Here is a 22,310-nt window from a genome sequence, read left to right as displayed (position 1 = left end):
CCCTTTAGCTAAATCCTAAATATCCCGCTTATAGTTTAATTCCGGTCATTTATTAGTTGGTACCTTTGTATCTTCCTTACAGTTTTCCGTTGGGGACACAATTCTAGGTAGAACAGTGCTCGGACCATAAACGGAACGTGTTGTTGTGTTGTGTGTTCAAAAAGTCTACATGCGACTGTAAATAATACATTATTTAAGCAAAGATAAAGACATAAGATTGGACGGCGGGGATCCAGAAGAAGCCATGAAGAAAAAAGTTCACCACAGGTTTGTTTACTTGCGACAACCTCCTTGCTATTGGCACGTGAATACAGGACAGAGAAACCACGCACTAAAACAGTTGAAACGCCCATAACAGTCTGACATTATTATGGATTTATTGTTCTACTTTTGCATCTTTTTCATTCTTATGTTTGTTTCTGCAGAGAAAAAATGCTGCTCAATCAAGAGTTATCTGCATATGCTGTCGGCCAGGTATCAGGCAGTTTGTTCCAACAGAGCTCTGAACCGTCTGGGTCATTGTCAGCATTATTCACGACTCCGTTACCAGCGTCAGAATCTCTGTTTCAGCCTGTCCCCAAGGTAAGCACCACTTTTGTTCGCCTTGATTTCCCTTAAAAAGCAGGATGTTAAAGGTGGACATTTTTACACGTTTTGAGTCTTAGATGTTTTCAAACTGCACAGTCTATATAACAGTTTGCTTTTTTGATGGTGGGATTATAACCCCAGAATTAACCAACTACCTCTTAATCATGTGTTTTCCAACCCGATGATTGAATACCTCAGGGTTATTCAGTTAACTTAAATGTTCACAAATCTGGTGCTCTTGTGACTTGTCCAGGGTATCTTGTTGATTGGTCCTCATCTGTCTATCAGTTTAGACCTGGAAGTCCCACAGGATCTTACCCTTGTCATTTACAGACTACGGATTATCTTGATTATGTCCTATTACAATTAGTGCTGTTTTGCTGTCTTTCAGTCCAGCCTCCCGAGCCTTTAAGTACGACTTAGCTTCCTGAATGTGTCTGTGCTACATAGGTTTGTTTTTCCTGTGTTAGACATTTACTTAGCGTTTTAGAGTATGTAAACTCGACCACAGGTCGAGCATGTAAATAGAAATAAAATCTTGCTCCTGGAAAACATAATTCAGTTCAGCTTTCAGCACGTTTCTTGTTTGTATTGGCCATTAACATGTTTCCTAAACTTGAATATCTGCTAGGAACAACAAGAACTCCAAACCACAATCTGGTTTTCAGAGCTCAAAGGTTCTGTTACAAAAGAACTTCAGTTAATTAAAAGTGAACATAAGATGTAATGCAGGCTTGATTTGTAACACCATTCCAACATGGAGTCACAACTTTTAAGAAAACCAAAATTTACAAGAGGCTTTTCTACTGACTGCTTTAGGTGTTATTAGTTGATTAGGATTATTTAGTTGGCCTATTCATTGTAATCATTTTTTCCCCTCCTTCATATGTTTTAATTTTTTATATTTTGTATTGTTTTTTTCTTGGAAGGGGTCTTTGGGTGTTTTGAAAGGCGCTAACAAATAAAATACATTATTATAAATGAGACCATAACTTGTTTGCAGTCTTGGCATTTCATATTTTTCTTTTCTTTTCTTTACTGTAGAAGCGTATACAAAAGACTACAGAAAGAAATGAGCAGCAGAAAGATGGCTTAGAAGTGAAGGTCAAGCAGACGACGAACAAATCCTTCAGGAAGACATCAGTGGCTGAGCAGCAACTGCTGAACAGGTGAGAAGTTTACAAATCATTCCTTCAAATGCATATTTTATTGTTCGAATCTTCCTTCTTACCATCACATTGTTCTAAACGATCTTATCAAAAAACTAAATAAAAGCACAACCTTTTGTCTTTTTCTCTCTCTTGTTCATCTGCATTGGTTTTAGGGAGAGCAGTTTATTAACAGCAGACACAGACGAGGATGTGCAAAAGAGTTCAATGAGGAAAAAGAGGAAAGCATCAGAGATTACTGGTGAAAACAGTGCAGAGTACTGGGTGATGAAGCGACAGAAACAGAAAGCCAATAAACAAGAGGAAGCCTTAAAGATGAAAAGGACCGTGTTTGTTGGCAACCTACCAATCAGCTGCACAATGAAGGTAGCAGTCACTCACAGTTTAAGCATCAAATGACTTGATCATTCTTCCTCGGTTTGACCAGGAACAATGGTCAGGCTTTAGACAATTAGAAAGTCTAAAGCCTTACAATTTCTTTAGAAAGCACATGATGTACACCAATTTACAAAAATAATGTTCCCTACATTACTCTAAGAATGGATGGAAATGATCATCTGTTGTTAATATTGGCCCAATTTTACTTATCGGACCGATATCGATATGAAAAAAAAAACCAGATACTGATATATTGTGTATCCTTGGGAATAGTATTTATCTCTGTGCTTCCCTCTATTTCTGTTTTGGAGACTGACCCCACATTAAACCAATTCTTGTGATCTTAGGTTGATAAAATGCAAGGCAAAGTTCTGTATTATTTATTAAGATTGTTCTTATTGTTTTATGAAGGAGCTAATGTGTAATCATTTGGTTATTTTTTTACTTTCTTTAGACTCTGCAAGGACTCTTCAAAGATAAAGGACCGATTGAATCTGCTCGGTTTCGCTCTGTGGTAAAAAAAAAGAAAAAAAAGATCAGATTCACAATTGTAACACTCAGTGAAATTCTCATTTATTTAATTACCAAAATAATCTTTAATCATATTTTACTCTTTCTTCACTTTAGGTTAGAGAGGATCCCTCAATGTCTCGTAAAGAAGCAACTATTAAGTAAGTGTTTGACTCAAATATGTTGACAGTACAGCTCTAGAAAAACTTTACAGCAGGGTTCGCATTGGTATTCCATGACTTTTCCATAACTCTCCTTGACCTTCAGTACAATTTTCCATGACCCACATACAACAGTACAACAGGTTCAGAAAGAAAAGTATATGACTGAAAGACTAACCCCACCAAGTTTAACTTGGACATGTAAAATTATAGTACAGGCAGAGAGGGAGGAAATATAAATGACAAAAATTTGAAAATGAAGCTCACACAGACTAGAAAATTGCAATCAGTGCATCGCTGCTTTCTTTTTGATCTGTCTGCCGAATGGTTGAATACTGTAATCAATGTAAAGATCATTATTACAAACAAAATACATTTAGTAGTTATTAAAGAAGTACTTAAAAATCTTAGATATGTCTAAATATTTGACAGAATATTCCTAAAGAAGAAAAACTTGACAATGTTCTCTATTCATTCTCTATATACTGTATTTATTGGTCACTGATGCTTTTCGCTTATTACCGACAATTAGACAGACATCTTCTCCCGCCCCGAGACAAACACTGTGCACTGTATTGGAGCAAGGAGGAGACAATGCGTGACAGCGGTAACAGAAACACGTAGTAACTCGCCTTATTGCATAGAACTGAATCGGTATGTTTTGAATCCGGTGAAAACAAGGATGAAGAGAAATAAGCTGGACAATATGCTGGCAATTTAGTGACATTTCCACAGTTGTGGTCTGGACTTCTCTTGAAATAAAATCCCGAGTCCTCAATGTCCAACACACTCACTTGAATTGACATTAGCACTTTAGCATTAGCTTTGCTAGATATCATGTTATTGTAGTGCCTTAGCATTAGCAGAACTAATGTCTATGATTAGTACTTTAGAGCTAGACTTTTTAGTTAGCGGTGTGCCAACAGCTGGTTAAATGTAATTCATTCATGTGTCAGATTCTCATTCAGCAGTCTAACTAACAACATAGAACTGCATTAGTATAAATAAAAAAAAAAAATGTGTCTATGATTTCTAATACAGCATTTCTAACATCACAAACTTTTTCAGTGTTAATGGTTTTATGTAAATGTTAATATCACCAAGCGTACAGTTTGGCTGACTAACTAATAATCTGTCTTTTTTTTAACTCTTCTATAAACTCATTGCCATCTCACTATAGTCTTGATGCAGAAGGGAATTAGTACTTATAGTAGCTTCACAGAACCTCTTCTTTTTATGTTACACTTTTCAGTATGGATTTTCTTTTTTACATTTACAGACGCCAAGTTCATCCCAAGAAGCAAAGCATAAATGCTTATGTGGTGTTTAAAAATGAAGAGGGAGTTATTAATGCTCTGGAGAGGTGAGAAGATTAACAGTGCTGCCAAACTAATAATAAACTTAGAAGAGAAACGGTAAACAAGCACATAAATGATGATTGGCTTTGTCCTCTCAGGAACGGCATGGAGATTGAGAAAGGCTTTCACATCCGAGTGGACAGAGTGACTGACAAGTCATCAGTAAGACTTTCCAAGATTAAACTCACCTGTGCACTCTGCAGTCTTGTTGCTAAAAAATCCTTTTATTCTTGCAGCATGATCACAAGCGCTCTGTTTTTGTTGGGAACCTGGCATTTGGTAAGATGGTGTGCCAAAACAAAGCTCATGATATAATGTGATATGCATGATACTGATCTGTTGGATATTTGTAGATATCAAGGAGTTGGCATTTCGACAGCATTTTGAGGAGTGTGGAAAAGTCGAGGCAGTGCGACTAGTGCGAGACCCAAACTCCGGACTTGGGAAAGGATTCGGATATGTCCTATTTGAGGTGCGTTGAACATAATGCAACAATTAGGATGCTGTCTTTAGAATTAGAATTACTCTAGTAAAGATTTGTATTGTTTTTACGATGGAAACATTAAAAAATATATTTTTTGTTTGTCCCTGTCGCAGAGTGCCGACTCGGTAGAGGTGGCGCTAGCACTGGATGGCTCAAAGCTGGAAAGCAGGTCCATCCGTGTGAAGAGATCAGTGAAAAAGGAAAAGCAGACGAATAAAACCAACAGCAAAGGATCCCTGAGGAAGTCCAGGCAGAATGCTGTGAAAGGTTCAGGAGGGGCCCAGAAACCCGGTCAAGCAAATTTCAAACCCAAACCAAGTAACCTCTCGTCTTTTAAAGGAGAGATGGCAAATCCAAACAAGAAAAATAGGAAAGTTTTAAAGAAGAAAAATAAGACAAAAAAGAGACATCGAGTTTCTACGAAATGAAGGACTAACGGTGATAAAATCTGTTTCCTTGACTGTTTGAAAAAGATTTTCTTTTTCACAATGTTTTCTAATGCAATTCTCCTTCCAGACAAATAACCAAGTAAAGGATATGGTATTCTGAAAATGCACATTTTCTCAAGATTGGGTGTGGTTTTAATTTTAAAAGTTTAAACCTGGGGTGTGTTTGGAAAAAAAAGAATAAATGCTCAATTTTATTCTTGCAATATATTTAGCTACAAATGTTCAATTCAATTAAGGAATACTTTATTTGTCATGAAGGGAAATTAAATGTTGTAACTCATTAACCCAAATTTCCGGTAGTGGTCTTTATTGCAGCAAATTTGATGAAGCTTCTGACAAGACTCTGTTTTTGCAAGATAGTCTCATGAAAAGGAAGGTCAGGATTGTCCAGCATTTTCTTGACTTTATGTAAAATCCTTCTTTGCATCTTCATCTCCACAGTCATCCCCAGAACGGAACCAGCCAATGTGCCTAGTGGTGGTGCACAGCTCTCTTACTTTGACTACACCGTGGCACTACTTTCTCTTTTAGTCACATTTCTACAGATTTGTTACTACATTTGAGATTGTTGTCCTGTTGCCTGATCCAAATTGGAAAGGACCTTGATTTAAATGAACAGTGTTTAAACATTTTTGCAGTTTTCTGGAAGTTTGATCCAGATTAGAGGAGCATAGAAACTGAATTCTGCTTCTAAATTCTTCCTCAATTTAAATTTGGTACTCCCACCCTGAACACATCTAACAAGTATAACATTTTATATGCAGATTGTATGTGGAAAACAATATTGAATTATGTTACAAGCCAACCAAGGAAAAGAGAGAGAGTTTATTTTTTTGCAGAATTAGCAAACTGGGAAGAAAAAGGTGATAAGGACTGACTTTAAAACCAAATCTTTCACTTCTGACCACAAGATGGCGTTGTTACATCTGTTTTCCAGTGCTATGTGTCCTGTACTGTATTAGAAATAACATCTCGAGGCACCAGCATAATAATGCGGGCCTAATTTATAAATTTACGAGGAACTCTTGAGTTTTCAAATTTTACTTTTGCTCTGGATGAGCATAGAAAATAGACATCAAACTAAATAGAATAGAATGCAAAATTCACATTAAGCACATTCTTGCACTCCCATTTGGGTATCTAAAACTTCTAAAAACAGTCCAAGTGCTTAATAAAAAAAAAACAGCCATTTTTTTGGGGAATAAATCAATATTTTTTGGTATCTGGAAAATGAGTTGTTTCAAAAACCTTCAGAATGTAACATCGCAAATTAGCAGGGGCTGACCCTCACCTAGCAACCCAGTGAAGCCAAAGCCGTTACCTAGCAACCCCAGCAAAGCCCGGCTCGTCACTTAGCAACCCAAGTGGAGTTACAGCATTTGGTGAGCTGGTTCTACCGCTCTGTGTTTACAATGACTGCTGGAAAAGAGTTATCCTGTTGACATACTATTCAGAAACCATTTGCTGCATTTGGCTGTGCATGAGGTGCCACTTATGCTTTTTAAAAATGTACAGATGTATAATTGTGCATTTGTTTGCATAAAATCGCTAATATGCATTCTTTCACATCTAAGGAAGTTCTTTATTTCATGAACTATTTTTCTGATCTCATTAATCTTATGATTTTGAGTAGATAATTTAGTCATAATTGTATACAGAAAAATACCACTCTATCATTTAATCTCTTTCTGAACTACTTTGTTGAGTATTTCAAGTCAATTAAATGTATCTCTAACAAGTCATCAAAAATTACCAAGGAAAAACTCAGAAAGTTTGAGATTACTGTAATTTCATAAATTTTCCAGAAAAAACTTGGGATATTTTCTGAATTTTAAAAGGTGAAAATTTTAGACTTTTGAAACTCAGAAACTTACAAGTTTCTTTCTAGAAAATTTCTGAGATTAACCTCAAAATTTGAGTTTTTTGTTGGAAATGTCCTCCTTTTTTCTATCTACAATGGCCCTAACTGGCCATTGTACATACACCTATCCTAACCTGTTCAAGGAAGCATAAATAGGACACCATTAATATTTTCTTTACATTTTGCATAAAGACTTTAAAAGCAAAGCAATAATCAATGAGTCATAAATAATTCAGTCGGGAGAAAAATCTTAAATCCACTAAGAGGTAAATAGCTGAGGTTTCAATGTTTGCAGTGGCTTCATTTAGTAGTAAATGCTTGTAAACATGGACTATAAAGCTTTTTACATGCTATTATGAATATTTCATCACTACACATTTGGACATACACCGCTTTCACACAATGATGATGCAAGCTACACTATGATACACAGCTCCACCGGTCACTGGATGTCACCAGAGATGCTGCATAAAATTCACAGAGACGTGTCAGAAATTAGCATAGTGAGCAGTTGGGCATTGACGGTTGTCTTTCACTGTGAATATCAACCACAGTGCTGGTGAATAAGTCTTTTCTCAGCTAATCTTGTAACAAACTCCCACAGACCGCTGTGATGTCAGAGCAAGTCTGGAAGTTTTCGCCACCATCTGAACATGTCTGCTGTTGTCGGACTCAAAGGCTCTTTAGAAACATTTGATGAATGAATTGTCATAGAAATAATTCACTTGTCCAGTTTCATCTAAGGTGGAATATTCATAGCTTAGAATTAAAATGGACTGAAAGTTAGACTCTCATTATCACTTCATAGTTTTTGAATATTAATCTTTAAATTTTCTGCAGATTTGAAAGTATTTTACAGCATTAATTTTTTATGAAATTGGCACAGCTAGCATATTTACTTGATTAACTTTTAGAAAAACAATATACTTGTAGGAGTTGTTTTACTTCAAAATGCATTTTTACTTTTGAGTAATATTATTTTAAAGTGACACTGTGAACAATTTCTAGCTACTCTTCCCACCTTCAAATTTGTTTGGAACAAAAATACACAACACGCAAAAAAACACAGTTTATGTGTAAGCATGACTTCTTGTTTGTACACAAGCTAAATTGTCTTAATGGTATTTTCCATCTGCCGAGCCAACTGGGCCATTTGGAGGTCAGATAAATATACAGTAAACAGTACATGCTGTCGCTTTGAATTGTGTTGAAATATCTGTGTGTATATTATATTATTTCACATTAGATTAGAGTCAAAGTGTAGAAAGAAGAAATGGGTGTTTAACCCACTGTTTTTAAAAAACTGGACAACTGTTATGTAACTATCAGTGATGTGTTATGATTATATACTGATGTCTGTTGTAAATCAAAGTTTTCTGTTTGCTTATGATTGCATTTCAGTGGGTAAGACTATAAACATTTTTATAAGTAAAAACTTGGGCAGCAAGATCTTAGCAGGGCAAATCAGTGTAAACCATTTAGACTCTATTTTCTCTTTAATTCCAGTAGAGCTTATAAATCCCACAAAGTATCAGAGCAGCTCTTGAATAAAACGGTGTCCAGTAATATTTAAATACATTGATGAGTATATATGATGCTTTTCATGTTTACCAACATACAAATTGACCCAGATTGCCTGTATTTACCTTTAGTTATTTACACCTCCGGGCAGCTATTGAAGCATATGTTTAAGACACTGAAGAACATTCAGTATTTACCGGCAAACTGAATCAGTTTTAAAAATGGTCATAAAACCAACCTAAAGGTTCTGCTGATTAATATGTCTAGTGACATATTCAACCAATAGATGGCAGTGTTTCCCAGGCTTTTGCCTGTCTTTTTTTTTTTTTTGCTTAAACAAGGAACCTGAAGTCAAAACTATTTTGCCTTAAACTTGGAACAAAATTCCTGGACAAATAAAATCTGAAGCAATTTTACTATAACTGAGTGGATATATATATATATATATATATATATATATATATATATATATATATATATATAAAATTATTTATATATACTGTATATATATAAATAATTTTTTTATAAACAAATCATATGAACTTAAGTTAGATGTGTGTGTGTAATATTGTCTTAGATAATGTTTGTTCTCAAACAACTTACCTGGTTAAAGGAAGATTAAATAAAACAATTATGGTTTTCTATACATAGATTTCACAGTATCTATTGAACAGTTATATTCAATAAATGAAAGTATACATACCAATGAGTTTTGTTTCTCAGATTCAAAGTGCCTTTTGAAGATAGCAACCTTTAAGCAGGTATTAAGCATAATGTTCATAAATTTAAGTTAATCATAACTTTTCCGATGTAATATTTACATTTTAAATGTCATGGTTTTATTAGCTGTGAAGGAAAAATACTCATAATTAACAGAAAAAGGTCTTCAAATATCCATCTGTGTGTAATTAATATATATGGTGTTTTATTTCGTGATAAAGTTCCTGGAATATATTATTTTTTTAAATAATAATCTAATTTATTGAATGAGTCTGAATACTACAATATCGATAAATCTACAATTTCCAGTCAGTTTATTGTGGATAGTCGGATATTTATCGGTAAATTAAATATAAAAGACTGAAGTGTTTGGCAAGCATTTGTATTCAACCTCAAACTTCAAATGTCTTACGGAACAAAAAGCTTAATGAAGAACAAAGAACACACAATAAAGAGCAGGAATCAAGTTGCTAGGTAGTTTAATGCAGGGTTATGTTAGAAAATACAATCCTAAACTTTGAATATCTCATCATGATGAAGCACTGTCCACTCTATCGTCTAAAAATGGAAAAAGATTAGAACACAGGTGTCAAACTCCAGTCCTCAGGCTCCGGTCTCCTGCAGTTTTTAGATGTGCCACAGGTACAAAACACTGGAATGAAATGGCTGACTTACCTCCTCCTTGTGTAGATAAGTTCTCCAGAACCATGCTAATGTCCTAATTATTCTATTCAGTTCTGGTGCAGCAGAGGCACATGTAAAAGGCCCTTGAGGACTGGAGTTTGACACCCCTGGATTAGAATATCTACATACCTACCAACCAAAACATGGCTGTCCACCCAATTAGAGACATGCACTTAAAATTTTAAGCTTTCCCATTTGTAATTTGCTGCTTTTGTCACAGAAAGAAGTGTGTCACTAAACTGCACACAGTAACTGTATTTTTGAATTTATTGGTATTTAACCGTAAAAGTGTCAATCCTGATAATAAGGACAGTTTCAGCCTGGTAACTGATAAATGATACTATGAATGCCTCCTTTGTCTCAAGGCACTTTGCAAATAGATAGCTGATCTACATCTCAAACAATGGGAATCTGCAAGCGGTTCAATTACTTGGTTACAGTTCCCATAATGTGTGAAGTATTTGTGAGGATGTATTGCACATGCTGTCCAGGACGTGGAGCACTCCAAAATATTATTACATTCCACAATTAAAGATGAAACTAGGGCCAGTTGCAACATGTTCAAATCTGTAATCATAATAAGAGGAGGAAATACCTCTAACACCCTCAAACAGTTGACCACACAGCCTCCAACAGATTTGTTTGATCTGTTGCTTAGCAACAGCGCTGGCTCAAGGGGGTGGAGCTTTGAGCGCAGCATCTCCTGCTATGAATGTCCCAGGTAACATTAAACTCCTCCATGTTCTGCCGCCTGGTTATTTTATTAACTTTAGCGCCATGCTGTATGAATAATCTCCATCTCACATTAACATTTACAGTCATATTCAACAAATTAGAATATATTTTCCAACGGGGCTTGTTTAAAATATTAAAAGCACAAAGGCTGTGCTTTCTAACATGAAAGCTGCATTTCGTGTTAGAATGTTCATTTGATTGACAGATTCTTACTCTTTAAGCAAGTATTAATTTTGTTTGAATCAAATACAACATGGTGCATATTTTGAATTAAGGAGTTTATTTTTTAACTCAATGAGAATAGATAAACGAGATTGATAATGGAATTGGTATTGATAAATTCTTATCAATTCCCATCTCTAATCTCAGGTGCGAGAATCTTTAGACATGTTATTAGTCATTCACTTTGAAAGACAACCATAAGTCCTGTTTCCTGTTTACGCCATGTGTTGGACTCACTGCGATTCTGGAGGAAAACCGTTTGAAATGTAACAAACGTTTTCAGACTGGAACAGAGGTTCACCTCCCAGGAGGACAATGACCTTTAACATACAGCCAGAGCCGAAATGAAAGGGTTTACATCAAAGCATACTCATGTGTTAAGAACAGCGGGAATCAGTGAGAATCCATGGGAAGACTTGAAAATCCACATTCACAGATGCTCTCCAAGGAATCTCACTAAACTGTTGAGTTTTTCAGAATAAAAATGGGCGAAAATGCCAATTTCTGGATGTAACAAATAGCTGGATGATACTAAGATAGTGAACACAAATGCACACCACACTTTTCAGATTGTTCAGGTCACCATGGCGAAACACTTTTTTGTTTCTTTTTGAAAAAAGAACCATAATTTGAAATCATGTACATTCAGGCAACCAATTACCTTCAGCTATGGTGGATTTTCCACTTTTGTCCCATTTACCTCGAATAGTTTGTTAATAAACAGTAAAAAACTTTTATTTGCTATAACATTTACACCCAAAATGTCAATATTTGTTGCTTCTAACCTTATAACTCTTATGAAAACGCAAACGCTTTTCTGTAGTATAACTTCAAAAATACATTAATTAATTAATTAAATTAAAACCAATTAAGTCAAGTCAAGTTTAGTTCAAAGTGCTTTACCTCATAAAAACATTAAATATTAACATTAATTAAAATAAGCCAGTCAGTCATGGAAATGTGCCACATTTAGCCACATAAGCTAATTTGGATCAGTTTGATTATATAGAACAGGATTATGATATATATTTTAAAAATATTTGAATTTTATTTTGACATCTACATTTTAAAAAGCTGATATTCCTGTACATTTGTTATCTGCAGATGACTGAAAAGTTTGAAAAGTCATGTGCCATGGACGTTTGCTGGGTTCATTAAAATAATCCAGTCAGTCAGAAATATGCCAGATTTAGCCATAAGAGCTTGTCTAGTTTTTTTTTTTTTTTTTTTTACCATAAATTTAAAATTTTTATTTACATATGCATATAGCCACTTTCATGTTTTTTCTTGTTTACAGTCGCAGAAATTCAGCTTATGTGTCTCTCTCTGTGTGTGACAGAAATATTTAATTTAAATTTTGCTGTTTTTTATTAAAGATCCAACCAAGGACTCGGTTTGTCTAGAAAACCTTTGTATTAAACAACGGTTGCTCTGTTTTTAACAGGTAACATTGTTTAATGTGCTTTCCTTGATTATATAAATTTTAATAGAATTTTACATTGAAATAAAATCTTTTTTAGCTGACTTTTCTGTTAATTTTTTTTATCTGCATATGATTGACTGTTGAAAAGTTGTGTGCCATGGAAGTTGTCGTAAGCAGGAAGTTTGCTGTGTAGTGTTGTTTGATGAATTACAACACTGATCACAGAATATGAGCGTGTGGACGTAGAGAGAGAGAGAAGCATGATAGATGAGTCAGTGTGATCCCAGGGAAAACCGCCTGAGCTCATGATATTCCCTCGCAAGCCTTGAATCTCACCAGCTGCTTGTTGCCACAAGTGCACAAACACAACTCAGAAATCCTTTGAGTTTCTTTAAATACAGGAGTAGCAGAGTTTCACATGCAGCTGGCGTCCTAATGGAGGTTCCACCTGCAGCATGAAACAATAACGGTGGTTCCTAAGTAACGGGTCACCACCAGCAACCCAGGTTGGCTCACTCAGTCAGTCTCTGCATGACAGCAGGAAGACCTCGCTCTGCAGAAATCCTATTAGAATAAAGAGTGAGATTTAATGAGGGAGAGGTTTAATTTATTATATATTTTATTTCAGGCTGTCATTTCTTATTTTGTTATAGTGATATTGGAAATGATGGCTACTGATCACACTGCCAGAGCATTTTAAGGTACTTAATTTAAACTCAGATTGTTGTGACCTGACCTGATCTAGTGTTAGAACATCTGGCCTCAGACATATAAGCATCCTCTCAATATGATGTAAAACACGTTGAACTGCCATGTTGCTGAAATGTGTTAACAAATAAACTTGATTGACTGATTGATTGAGGCTCTATATAGTTAACTTGAAATACCGAAAAACAAATAGAAATGCCTGGCTGACTCATTTCTTTTCAAGTGGATATGCACATGGATAGATGTAAAGTTTTATTTCTCATTGAAATTTATTTAAAACATGTATTTAAAAATATAATTGTTTTCAAATAGAATGAGTTGATAAAAATTTCAATTTAAAATGTGTAATTTAAATGTAAATATTTATTAAAATACTTTTTAATTAAAAAGAAATTAATAAAAATATATAAAAATTCAAAATGTTATAAAATTTACTTAAAGATTACTCATTAAAATGTATTTACAATCTATATTTTTTATATTTATATATACATGTAGCTGCAGAGCAACGTTATGTTAGACTACAGAGGATATCCTCACTATATATACTGTATATACATATATACAGTATATATATATAAAATAAAAAAACATTTATATTTTCATACACATATATATATATATATATATATATATATATATATATATATATATATATATATATATATATATATTCAGTATATATACTGTATATGTTATACATATGTGATATATCTTGACTTTGATAGTTGAAGCATATGAATATGAATATAAATTTACTTTCAGTTACTTAGTTTAGGTCATGATCCATGATTTATGACCCCAAGTACGTTTACCTGTCTATCTATAAATAGATAGATAGATGTAGCTACAGAACATGTAGCATTCTGTATTTTATTTATTTCATAGATAAAATAATACATTTTATTCATAATGTCTTTTTTTTACATGTATCTACAGAGCGCTACATGTACAACGCTCTATTTTTGGCTCCATAGTTTCTTCATTTCCACAGACTGAAGCTCCACATGCGTTACTGCACATGAGGCCCCAATCCTTCTATCCATCTCCCCCTCCATCCTTTCATCACTTCTGAACAAGACATGCGGGTATTTATATTCCTTGGCTTAAAAGAAGATATTAAACCCAAAGGGAACAAACCACCTTTTCTAAAGTTTGTGATCTTCATGCATGAATTGTTAACGATTTGCTTTGATTCTGCAGGAAATCACTGACTTAAAGGAGGTTGTTACCATCTGTAGGGTCTGTGTATAATGAGTAAATGTAGGCTGTTCTCATCTAAAAGTCAAAAACATGGTTTAGGAAGATGGAGACGACGGCCCTCCAATGTGCCAAAATGCCTGTTTGACTCTGTTCAGCAGTGTTGTTTTCTTCTCTTCATCAGTTCCAGCCATCTGTTGCTCATTTCCTATCTATCCTTCCCAATTTGGCCCAGGAACCTGACATGCTTTGAAAAGAGTGCTTAAGTGTTAGAAGTATTTCTTTTCAAATGTGTTTTGCCTTGATGACAAACCTCAAAGCAACGCCATAATTTTAAATGAAAAAAAGGAAAAATCTCAGAGTTATCACTGCACAGAAATCTGTAACTCTCAGGATATTGAGAAACATTCCTGCAGAAAGCAGGCACACTAAAGTCCAAACAGCCATATTTTACAAAACAACTATACACGAGAAAATGCAGCCTTATTCAGACTTTTTTATTGACTAATGCTAATATGTAGCACAAAGCAACATCTTTTGTTAAAAGTGCATCCTTTAAAGGATTTCAACAAAGCAAGATGCTCATTGATGTTGGTGTTGTGCTTTTCACTTTGTCAATTAGTGGTCCAAATTATGATTGGGTTTACTTTGAATTAGATTCAGTTTGATAAAAATAAATGTTAATGCTGGAGATTATATAGATTCCCATCTAAGAAATAATAATAATAAATTTTATTTGCAATGCCCTTTTCATTGTAAGATCTCAAAGAGATAGAAAGAGCTAAAAACAAAACAACCAATTACAATGGGTAAAAAAGACAACATAAGAGGTTAAGATAAACATTTATAAATGTTTAACCAAAACTTTTGCTAAAAAGAGATTTCTTAAAGCTCCGTTATTTAACTTTTATAACATATATATTTTTACATATATGTTGCAACAGTATAATATGAGACAGATAATCTGTGAAAAAAAATGTGCTAAAAATCTGTCAATCATTCCCATGTGCGCAACATTCCTCCCCTTATGCTTTTCCCCGTCAGCAAAGCCTGTCATGAACACTAGGCTAGTTAGTGTAGCCACCAATTACAATGGATAAATGGTTTTTCTGATTTGTTTCTCAACCATTAGCACACTGAGCAGCGAGTACATGTGGTTGATTGCCAGCACAATCAACAACCAATCAGAACCTTTTGACCAGGAGTGGTGCATTTATTCAGACAGCAGTAGTAGCTCAGGGACATTTAAGATATCAATATTTTCACAGATTATCTGTCTCATATCAAAATGTCACAACATGGTGACATTTTTGGCAAATATGTAAAAAATATGTATAATTTTATAAAAGTTACAAACTGCAGCCTCAGGACCCTTTCCTGAATGCTAGATGCTTTGTTTACTTATATTTTATGATGGGTGGATAGATGGAATGTCCAAAACCAGTTTTCCTTTAAGCCAAAAAAAAAATCAGAATTCCTTTTAATGTCATTGTGCATGAATAAAGCACAACGAAATTTAAAAAATAGCAACTCTCGAAAGCAAGTCAGATAATTGAATAAAATAATAATGAAATAAGTATATCTCAATAAACATAAATATAAGAAATATAGTAGAAACACAAATCAACAAGGATGTTAAGAATAAATAAAGATAAGGTCATCAGCTCGATTAATCTCTCCTTTAGTTGCTGTATTTAGTCCATCTAGCTCATGCACTGCCTTGTCTCTTAGTTTTCCCAGGTAAAGTATGTTTTGTGAAGCTTCCACAGCGTTTACATAACATTCATGAGGTGATCTAGAGGACTATTGTGGCCGTATAATGTAATGTGGTCCTGTTGTGGTGCTACAGTTTGGCACAGCTGGTCTCTTAAAAACATTTTAAGACTCCCAATAAGAGTTCAGTGTTTTACTGTGATTAAATCCCCCTGGGCCATTTTGCAGTAAAATCCTCTCTCCTTTCTCTCAGCTCGTTCTCCCACCCACACTCTCACTCCTTCTCAAAGTCTCTTCCTCTCCACCTGCTCTGCCCCTCCAGTTCAAGGTTGTGTGTTTGTTGCACCAGTCTGGTTAAAACCTCATCTTTAGCTTTTGTCAAAAATAATTTTTAACATTTTTCATGTCAAATGGTAAGTCTGCTGAGCTGTACTTTAAGGGTTTAATAATATCTGATAGTACCATTTTCAAACTTGTCTGTCATAAACAAGCAGAAGCATCTCTTATGGCTTAACTGTATCAAAAGTGTGAACTTGCAACAGCAGAAAAAAACAGATTCTTGTCAAATCTTAATTTTATGATTTAACACCCTAAGAGATATTTGCATAAAATTGACAAATTTCATATTCAGGCGTTGGAGCAACAAGCCCCTCATATTCAGTGGCGGAGCTAGACTTTTAAAGTTGGGGGGGTGGGGAGGCAAGGGAGGAACCCTTGGGGGGACCTAGGGGCCTTTCCTGTTTTCCCCAGTAGTAACATCTGGATCTTGATCACGTGACTCGTGTGATGCAAAAAAAGTGTTTCCCTTGTAGTTCTGCAAAATTCAACTATTTCGGTTAAAAACCACTTCATGTTAGTGCAGCTTTTCTCAATTCCGGTCCTCAGGCCTCCCTGCCCTGCATGTTTTAGGTGTTTCCCTTCTGCTACACACCTGGATTGAATCTATGGGTGATCAACAGGTTTCTGCAGCACTTGATAGTCATGCAATCATTTGAATCAGCTGTTCCGGAATAGAGGCACATCTAAAACATGCAGAGCAGGGGGGCCTGAGGACTTGAATTGAGAAGCACTGAGTTAGTGCAACAACTTTTTATCGAAAAGCGTAAGTTTTTATTATTTTTTTTAAATTGGCGTGCTGCCACTATACAAAAATATATTTTTGTAATTTCAATTTGCGCAGTTTTACTGTTAATTTAAACGCAGATACCGAAGCTTATCACCATCTGCCTGAAAATGTGTATATGAATTGATAATGAATTAAATTATTGTAGTCTAAAGTGTTAAAGCAGTTAGCTTTCATTGTAGGGGGAAAGTTGAGAATAGTTGGTAAGTAAGGAGGTAGCGGGCAGCATTATGATGGCCGGTGTGTTTTGCCACAGGAGGGACTGGTGCAACATTATTTCTAAATTTTAAAGCAACAATTCAGCACATTAGCCAGAGAATTAAAGCTCAAACATAAATGTAAAAAGACCCCTACCATGCCGCCACATAGGGACAAAAATGTCATTGTTATGGAGTCAAAAGTATCATTTTATCAATTGTAATAATTTTAGAGGATTTTTCTTTTTGTTTATTGTGTATTTACCATTTAGGGAGACGTTGCACATCGTCTGTTATCCATACAAATGTCACAGTCACATTATGAACCATAAGCTCTCTCAACCTGTTTTTTTTTTTCCATCGGTTTGATGATGACTGTTAACCAAGTGGCCTAATTGTGTGTAGCTGGCAGGAAGGGTGGTGTGGCTGCAAAGAATGATGTGGCCTTTGGCAGGAGAGCTGGCATCTGTCAATGCCTAACAGGAAGGAGAAAAGCAGCTCAAAACACGGCCAGGTAATTCACTGCTTTCATTTCACTCAAGTTTTCATACCTTAAATTATAAAGCTATAATTATTTTATATAGAATAAAATATTTTTGCTATGATTGATCATTTCTACATTGTGCACAGAGTGCGGTGGGTCATCTACTCCACGGCTTCCTGGTTATTGCAGGGCAGATTTTAATGTTTTTAGTACATGTCAGATCCTCTTTCATGTTCCATATTGCATTTTAGTGATAAACATATATTTGCAGTGGTTTGTTTTGACTTTGTGAAATAATTTACAGATTCATATAAGAGTTGCTTAGAGCTTTATGAATATTTTTCACTGGATTTAACCTGGTTTGCTTCTTGGTTCTATTGATTCTGATCAGTTTTATCTTGTTTCTTTTTATGCTTTTTTGCAATTTTCTGGCCGGTTGCCGATTAGCAATTTTTAAAAAGCCTGACTTGCCAGGTCTGATTTTGGCTGGTACCAGGTTTTTTTGTCTGAAATGTCACTAAATTTAGCAAGAAAGCTACTGAGTTAGCAACAGTTGGGCGACTATTGTTAACGGCAAACATGCAGGTATTACCAGGATGGCCGGTCTGTCAATAAAACCACTTTTACGGGAGAGCAGAAGAGTACAGTCGTTGATTTTTAAACCTTTGCTCAGGTCAGTAAGATTGGCTTCACATATAAGTGTCAGTGAACACCAATCTCCAAAAATTAAGGAAATTGGCACTGATAAATTAGTGCACCCCTAAATAACACACTTACTAAGTAACTACATATTGAAGTTTATATTAAACTGCACCATAGCAAAATATGGGCTCATTGCAAAGTGACAAAGAGACAGAGAAGGACGAATGGTCAGGTGCTTATAATAGAACGTCTATTCCCTTATGAGCCGACTCTGCCAAACGCAGGAGATGAGGATGTAGTTGTCTACAGCTGTATGACCACATTACCCTAGAAATGAAAAGTTGTAAAGGCTCCTCTGGTATCCAAAGTATGACTTGAGTTCACGGGAAGCTCATTAACACTGCAAATCCCCTTGATCTTTTCCAATTAACTGTCCTGGCCAGGATGATGTGAGACATGCAATTAACAAAGGCCAGTGGCTGACTCACCCCTCGCGTCCCCCCTCTGTTTCATTACCGGCAAGCCTTGGATATGAGTCAAATTCAACAGCTGACATACGTGCTTTAACAATCTAAGTGCTGTGAGTTTGATGTGCAGCAGGTCTCTCTGTTTCTGTAGTGTAATTATGGAGATGGCCTCGTGTAATGGGGAGAGCTGCTTCAAGGTCTGGCTCAGATGGCAAGGGGTAAATCACAAGATTTAATCATCAAATGAAGGGGCTGATCAGAGGAGAGTGGGACGCAACACTTGGTTGGTTGTGTATTGTATATCATTAGTTTGTTTTATTTTCTTTTAAATGATACTGTTCCTACACGATAATTAATGTGTTCAGATGAAGAGAAAAACTGATGTTTTTTATTATACTGCTGAGGTAATTAAAACCCTCAACCAATGGCTGGCTTGTGAAACAGAAATGTAGATTAAAATGCTACGTGTCACAAAATTCATCCAACAATGAAAACATGGGTAAAAATGCAAAAAAGTGGAAAAAAAATGCAGTTTTCAAACAATAAAAAACTATTTATAAACCTGCTATCTATTGCTGTGGATTAATGTATTTATTTTTATAATTGTGCCACTTATGGTGGCAGCATGTTAGCGTAGCTCAATGTTATTAGTTCTTTGTCTCTTTTCTTTTACTTTTGTTCAATATTTGTTGCATATTTAGATGGTTGTTCTCTCTGGCTTTGGATGCTGAGCAGCTGAAAGGACTTTTACTCGTAGTTTTTTACTATCTGATGTGTAACCATGGCAACAACATATTGTTTTTACAACCGGGGACAGCTAAGTAGAACATCAAAAGTTCAAATTACACAGGGAGGCCTTTTCAGATTTACTGCAAGACTAACTGCTACAGGAGATCCTCCCTGCCCTCAGCATCTCCATCTACAACAACTCCTGGAAGATACTTGGATGATATGAGTTACAACATTTAATTTCCCTTTGGGATAAATAATGTAGTTTTGAATTGAATTGTGGAGTATGTTTTTTAAATTTTACCACAATATTTGTTAAAAAAAAGTCTTAGGTCCTAATTGATCTACCAGAGATTCTGTGGAGGGAGCTAAAATGAGGGTGATGGCATCCAGCCTCATCCCCAAACAAATTGTCAAAATACCAGAGAAAACCTGCAAACAGCATTTAAGAAACTATAAGAAAGAGTTTAGTGGCATGATTAGTAAAGATTTTGCCATTGATTATTGAGAAGGTATTTTTTAAATTTAAATAAACAGTCTATTGATATATGTGATATGTGATTAACAAAGTTCTGAGATAAATGAAAATACTTTTACTTTCATTTAACCAAAAGTTTTTGGACCTAACTTTAGGTAAATTTCTCGAAATGCTTTGAGGCACTTTTCTGGAAACTCAATGTATTTCTTTAAATTTTCTATAAAATCAATAATATAATCATCTCAAGGTTGTCAGAAGTTATCATTAGAACTCTGTTTTAAGAAATATCTTTAGATATCTGAATAATGGAGTCTCTAAACCTTTATTTACCTTCCTTCAACACTTTCTTCTTCTCGCCCATCTGTGCATCAGTCGTACTTTATTTCTCTGTGTGTGTGGGCTGCTGGAACTCAGTTTTAGGAATGAAAATTGAATTTAACCTTCCTGCTACAGTTTGGATTGTTTGTGTGTTCAACTCAAATTTCTACCGATGCAGTGTCGCTTCACTTTTATTGAGTATAAAACAACATTCATAATATTCACTGAAACATTAGATTGTGGTTAGCTTCACCAATTGTGAGGGAACTAAACTTTTGATTCTCTTGAAAACTTTATCCACTCTCCACCCCACTTCTGCATGTTCTCTTTAACTGTGAGCTTTTGTTTGTTTCATCCATATTTACAGCCAGGTGAAATTGGGTGGAGCTGTTTATAATATAAGCAAACATGCGCTAAACCAAGCCTACACTCTTCTTCGCCTATCTTGTGCACTCCCTGCTGCTTTGGATGGTTGACCATGGCTAGTTAACAGGACCTATTTTGCAAAATTCATATTTTGGACTTTTTTATACTTCCATCTGGGTCTCTACAGGTTTGGCTATATACAGTTTGTTATTGATGCTTTAAAGGCCTTACTTTATATTTTCCTTTCTGTGTATTCAGATTCTTCATCCATTGTGGTTCACTATTTTTGTGATTTTGTAATTTTTTCGTTAAGTTATTTCCCCCCTTTTATTTGTAACTTTTTAATAGTTACTAACTGGGTAAAAACACTTTAATATGACCAAAAATAATCTTAAGCTTACTGATCTCAATTGAAAAGTTTTTCAGGTTGTATACTTGTGGATTATCTTTCAGCTGAAATGGGAGAATCATCTCATCAGAGTCAGTTTAGATCAAAATGGTAACCTCAGCCAGAAGGATATATTGAAGCAATATATCAAAGGTCTATGCCCGAGGTTATGCCAATGCTGTTGATGCATTGACTCCCAAGTCTCAACTCTGCTGGGAAGAACAACGTGTACCCAGGTTTGGATGTAAAAGTAATAAAATAAAATTCATAAAGTGTACTAGGCTTAGCCTAGTGGTGTCATAAGATAATATGCAGTGAATAGTTGGAGGTAAAATCCTTGAATACAAGCACAGTAATCAAGAAATTCTTTACTTATAAAATATGATTATTTTGTGTCATTTAGCTTCTTAAAATAACAACAGATGAAGGTATAAGTCGAGCACCGGACATTGCAGATATGAAATAAACACAAACAGCTTATCTTCAAAATCCGAGAGTTTCTTAACAAAAAGATATTTTAATCAAGATATCCACTAAGCTAGTCATAATCAACTAAATTACTAAGTAAAATATGAAAGGTTGATGAAAATGAATAAACTGGTAAAACAGTAAAAAAAATGCGACAATAGAACCAGTGAAATGATGCAATGAAGTTAAAGTTTTGTGTAAACTATCTTATTTAAATAATAATTGTATTGGTTTTGCATATAAATTTCTTTGTTTATTTGGAGTCTTTCAAAATCAGGCAAATAGAATTAGACAAGCATAAAAACAGCAAAAAGGAGAGAAGAAACTGAAATTTTAAACTAGAAACACTTTAGCACAGCTTGTTTTTCCTTCCTCTGGAATCGGACCTTCTTTTGGAATCTACAAACACAAAAATTATTCTTGTATTGTATCGTATTATTAAAATCAGATTTGTTTCTCATTCATGCGAACCCAGTATAGTGTATCATCTCTGTCTTGTGAGATAAACCTAAATTGTTCATAAATTCTAATTCTATGATAGATTTTGCATCATTAGAAGGTCAGAAATCTGAATGCAGTCACGTTTAAAACAGGAAAGAGAAGCTCAGCTCTTGTTAACCTCACTGCCATTCATTAACATTCCAGCATGCATATGCATATGCGTTGCTATACTGGACTAACTAATGCAGCACCAATTACACACTTGTTAAGGATTAAGGGATACTATATTTAGGAGCAGCTACAGAGATAAGGAGTTATTTTATAT

At 35.0% G+C, this 22,310-nt stretch overlaps 1 protein-coding gene and 1 long non-coding RNA gene across 2 annotated transcripts; one reads left to right on the top strand and one right to left on the bottom strand.

Moving 5' to 3' along the window:
* Positions 1-68: 68 nt before the first annotated feature.
* rbm34 (RNA binding motif protein 34) lies at positions 69-5,387 on the top strand. Its single transcript, XM_028018710.1, has 11 exons — positions 69-267; positions 426-582; positions 1,633-1,757; positions 1,913-2,123; positions 2,590-2,649; positions 2,763-2,806; positions 4,086-4,169; positions 4,263-4,326; positions 4,401-4,443; positions 4,518-4,636; positions 4,762-5,387. Exons 1-11 carry the CDS (start codon positions 245-247, stop codon positions 5,074-5,076), a joined length of 1,245 nt encoding a protein of 414 aa, XP_027874511.1. The 5' UTR covers positions 69-244; the 3' UTR covers positions 5,077-5,387.
* Positions 5,388-7,040: 1,653 nt separating this feature from the next.
* Positions 7,041-20,930, bottom strand: LOC114144032 (uncharacterized). Its single transcript, XR_003595382.1, has 3 exons — positions 20,920-20,930; positions 9,706-9,709; positions 7,041-7,792 (listed from the first exon to the last, which is right to left on the bottom strand). It is a non-coding gene; the product is annotated as an uncharacterized LOC114144032 (long non-coding RNA).
* Positions 20,931-22,310: the final 1,380 nt, after the last annotated feature.

Source organism: Xiphophorus couchianus, chromosome 5 (assembly GCF_001444195.1).
Source record: "Xiphophorus couchianus chromosome 5, X_couchianus-1.0, whole genome shotgun sequence".
Lineage (NCBI taxonomy): Eukaryota > Metazoa > Chordata > Actinopteri > Cyprinodontiformes > Poeciliidae > Xiphophorus > Xiphophorus couchianus.
This window is presented reverse-complemented; position numbering and strand designations above follow the sequence as displayed.

What these genes read in the sequence shown, in the direction of transcription:
- rbm34 (XM_028018710.1), top strand. Translation starts at nt 245, where the DNA reads ATGAAGAAAAAAGTTCACCACAG. An exon ending in GAGCAGCAACTGCTGAACAG is followed by an intron (nt 1,758 to 1,912) that starts GTGAGAAGTTTA and finishes CATTGGTTTTAG; the next exon opens with GGAGAGCAGTTTATTAACAG. An exon ending in TCGGATATGTCCTATTTGAG is followed by an intron (nt 4,637 to 4,761) that starts GTGCGTTGAACA and finishes TCCCTGTCGCAG; the next exon opens with AGTGCCGACTCGGTAGAGGT.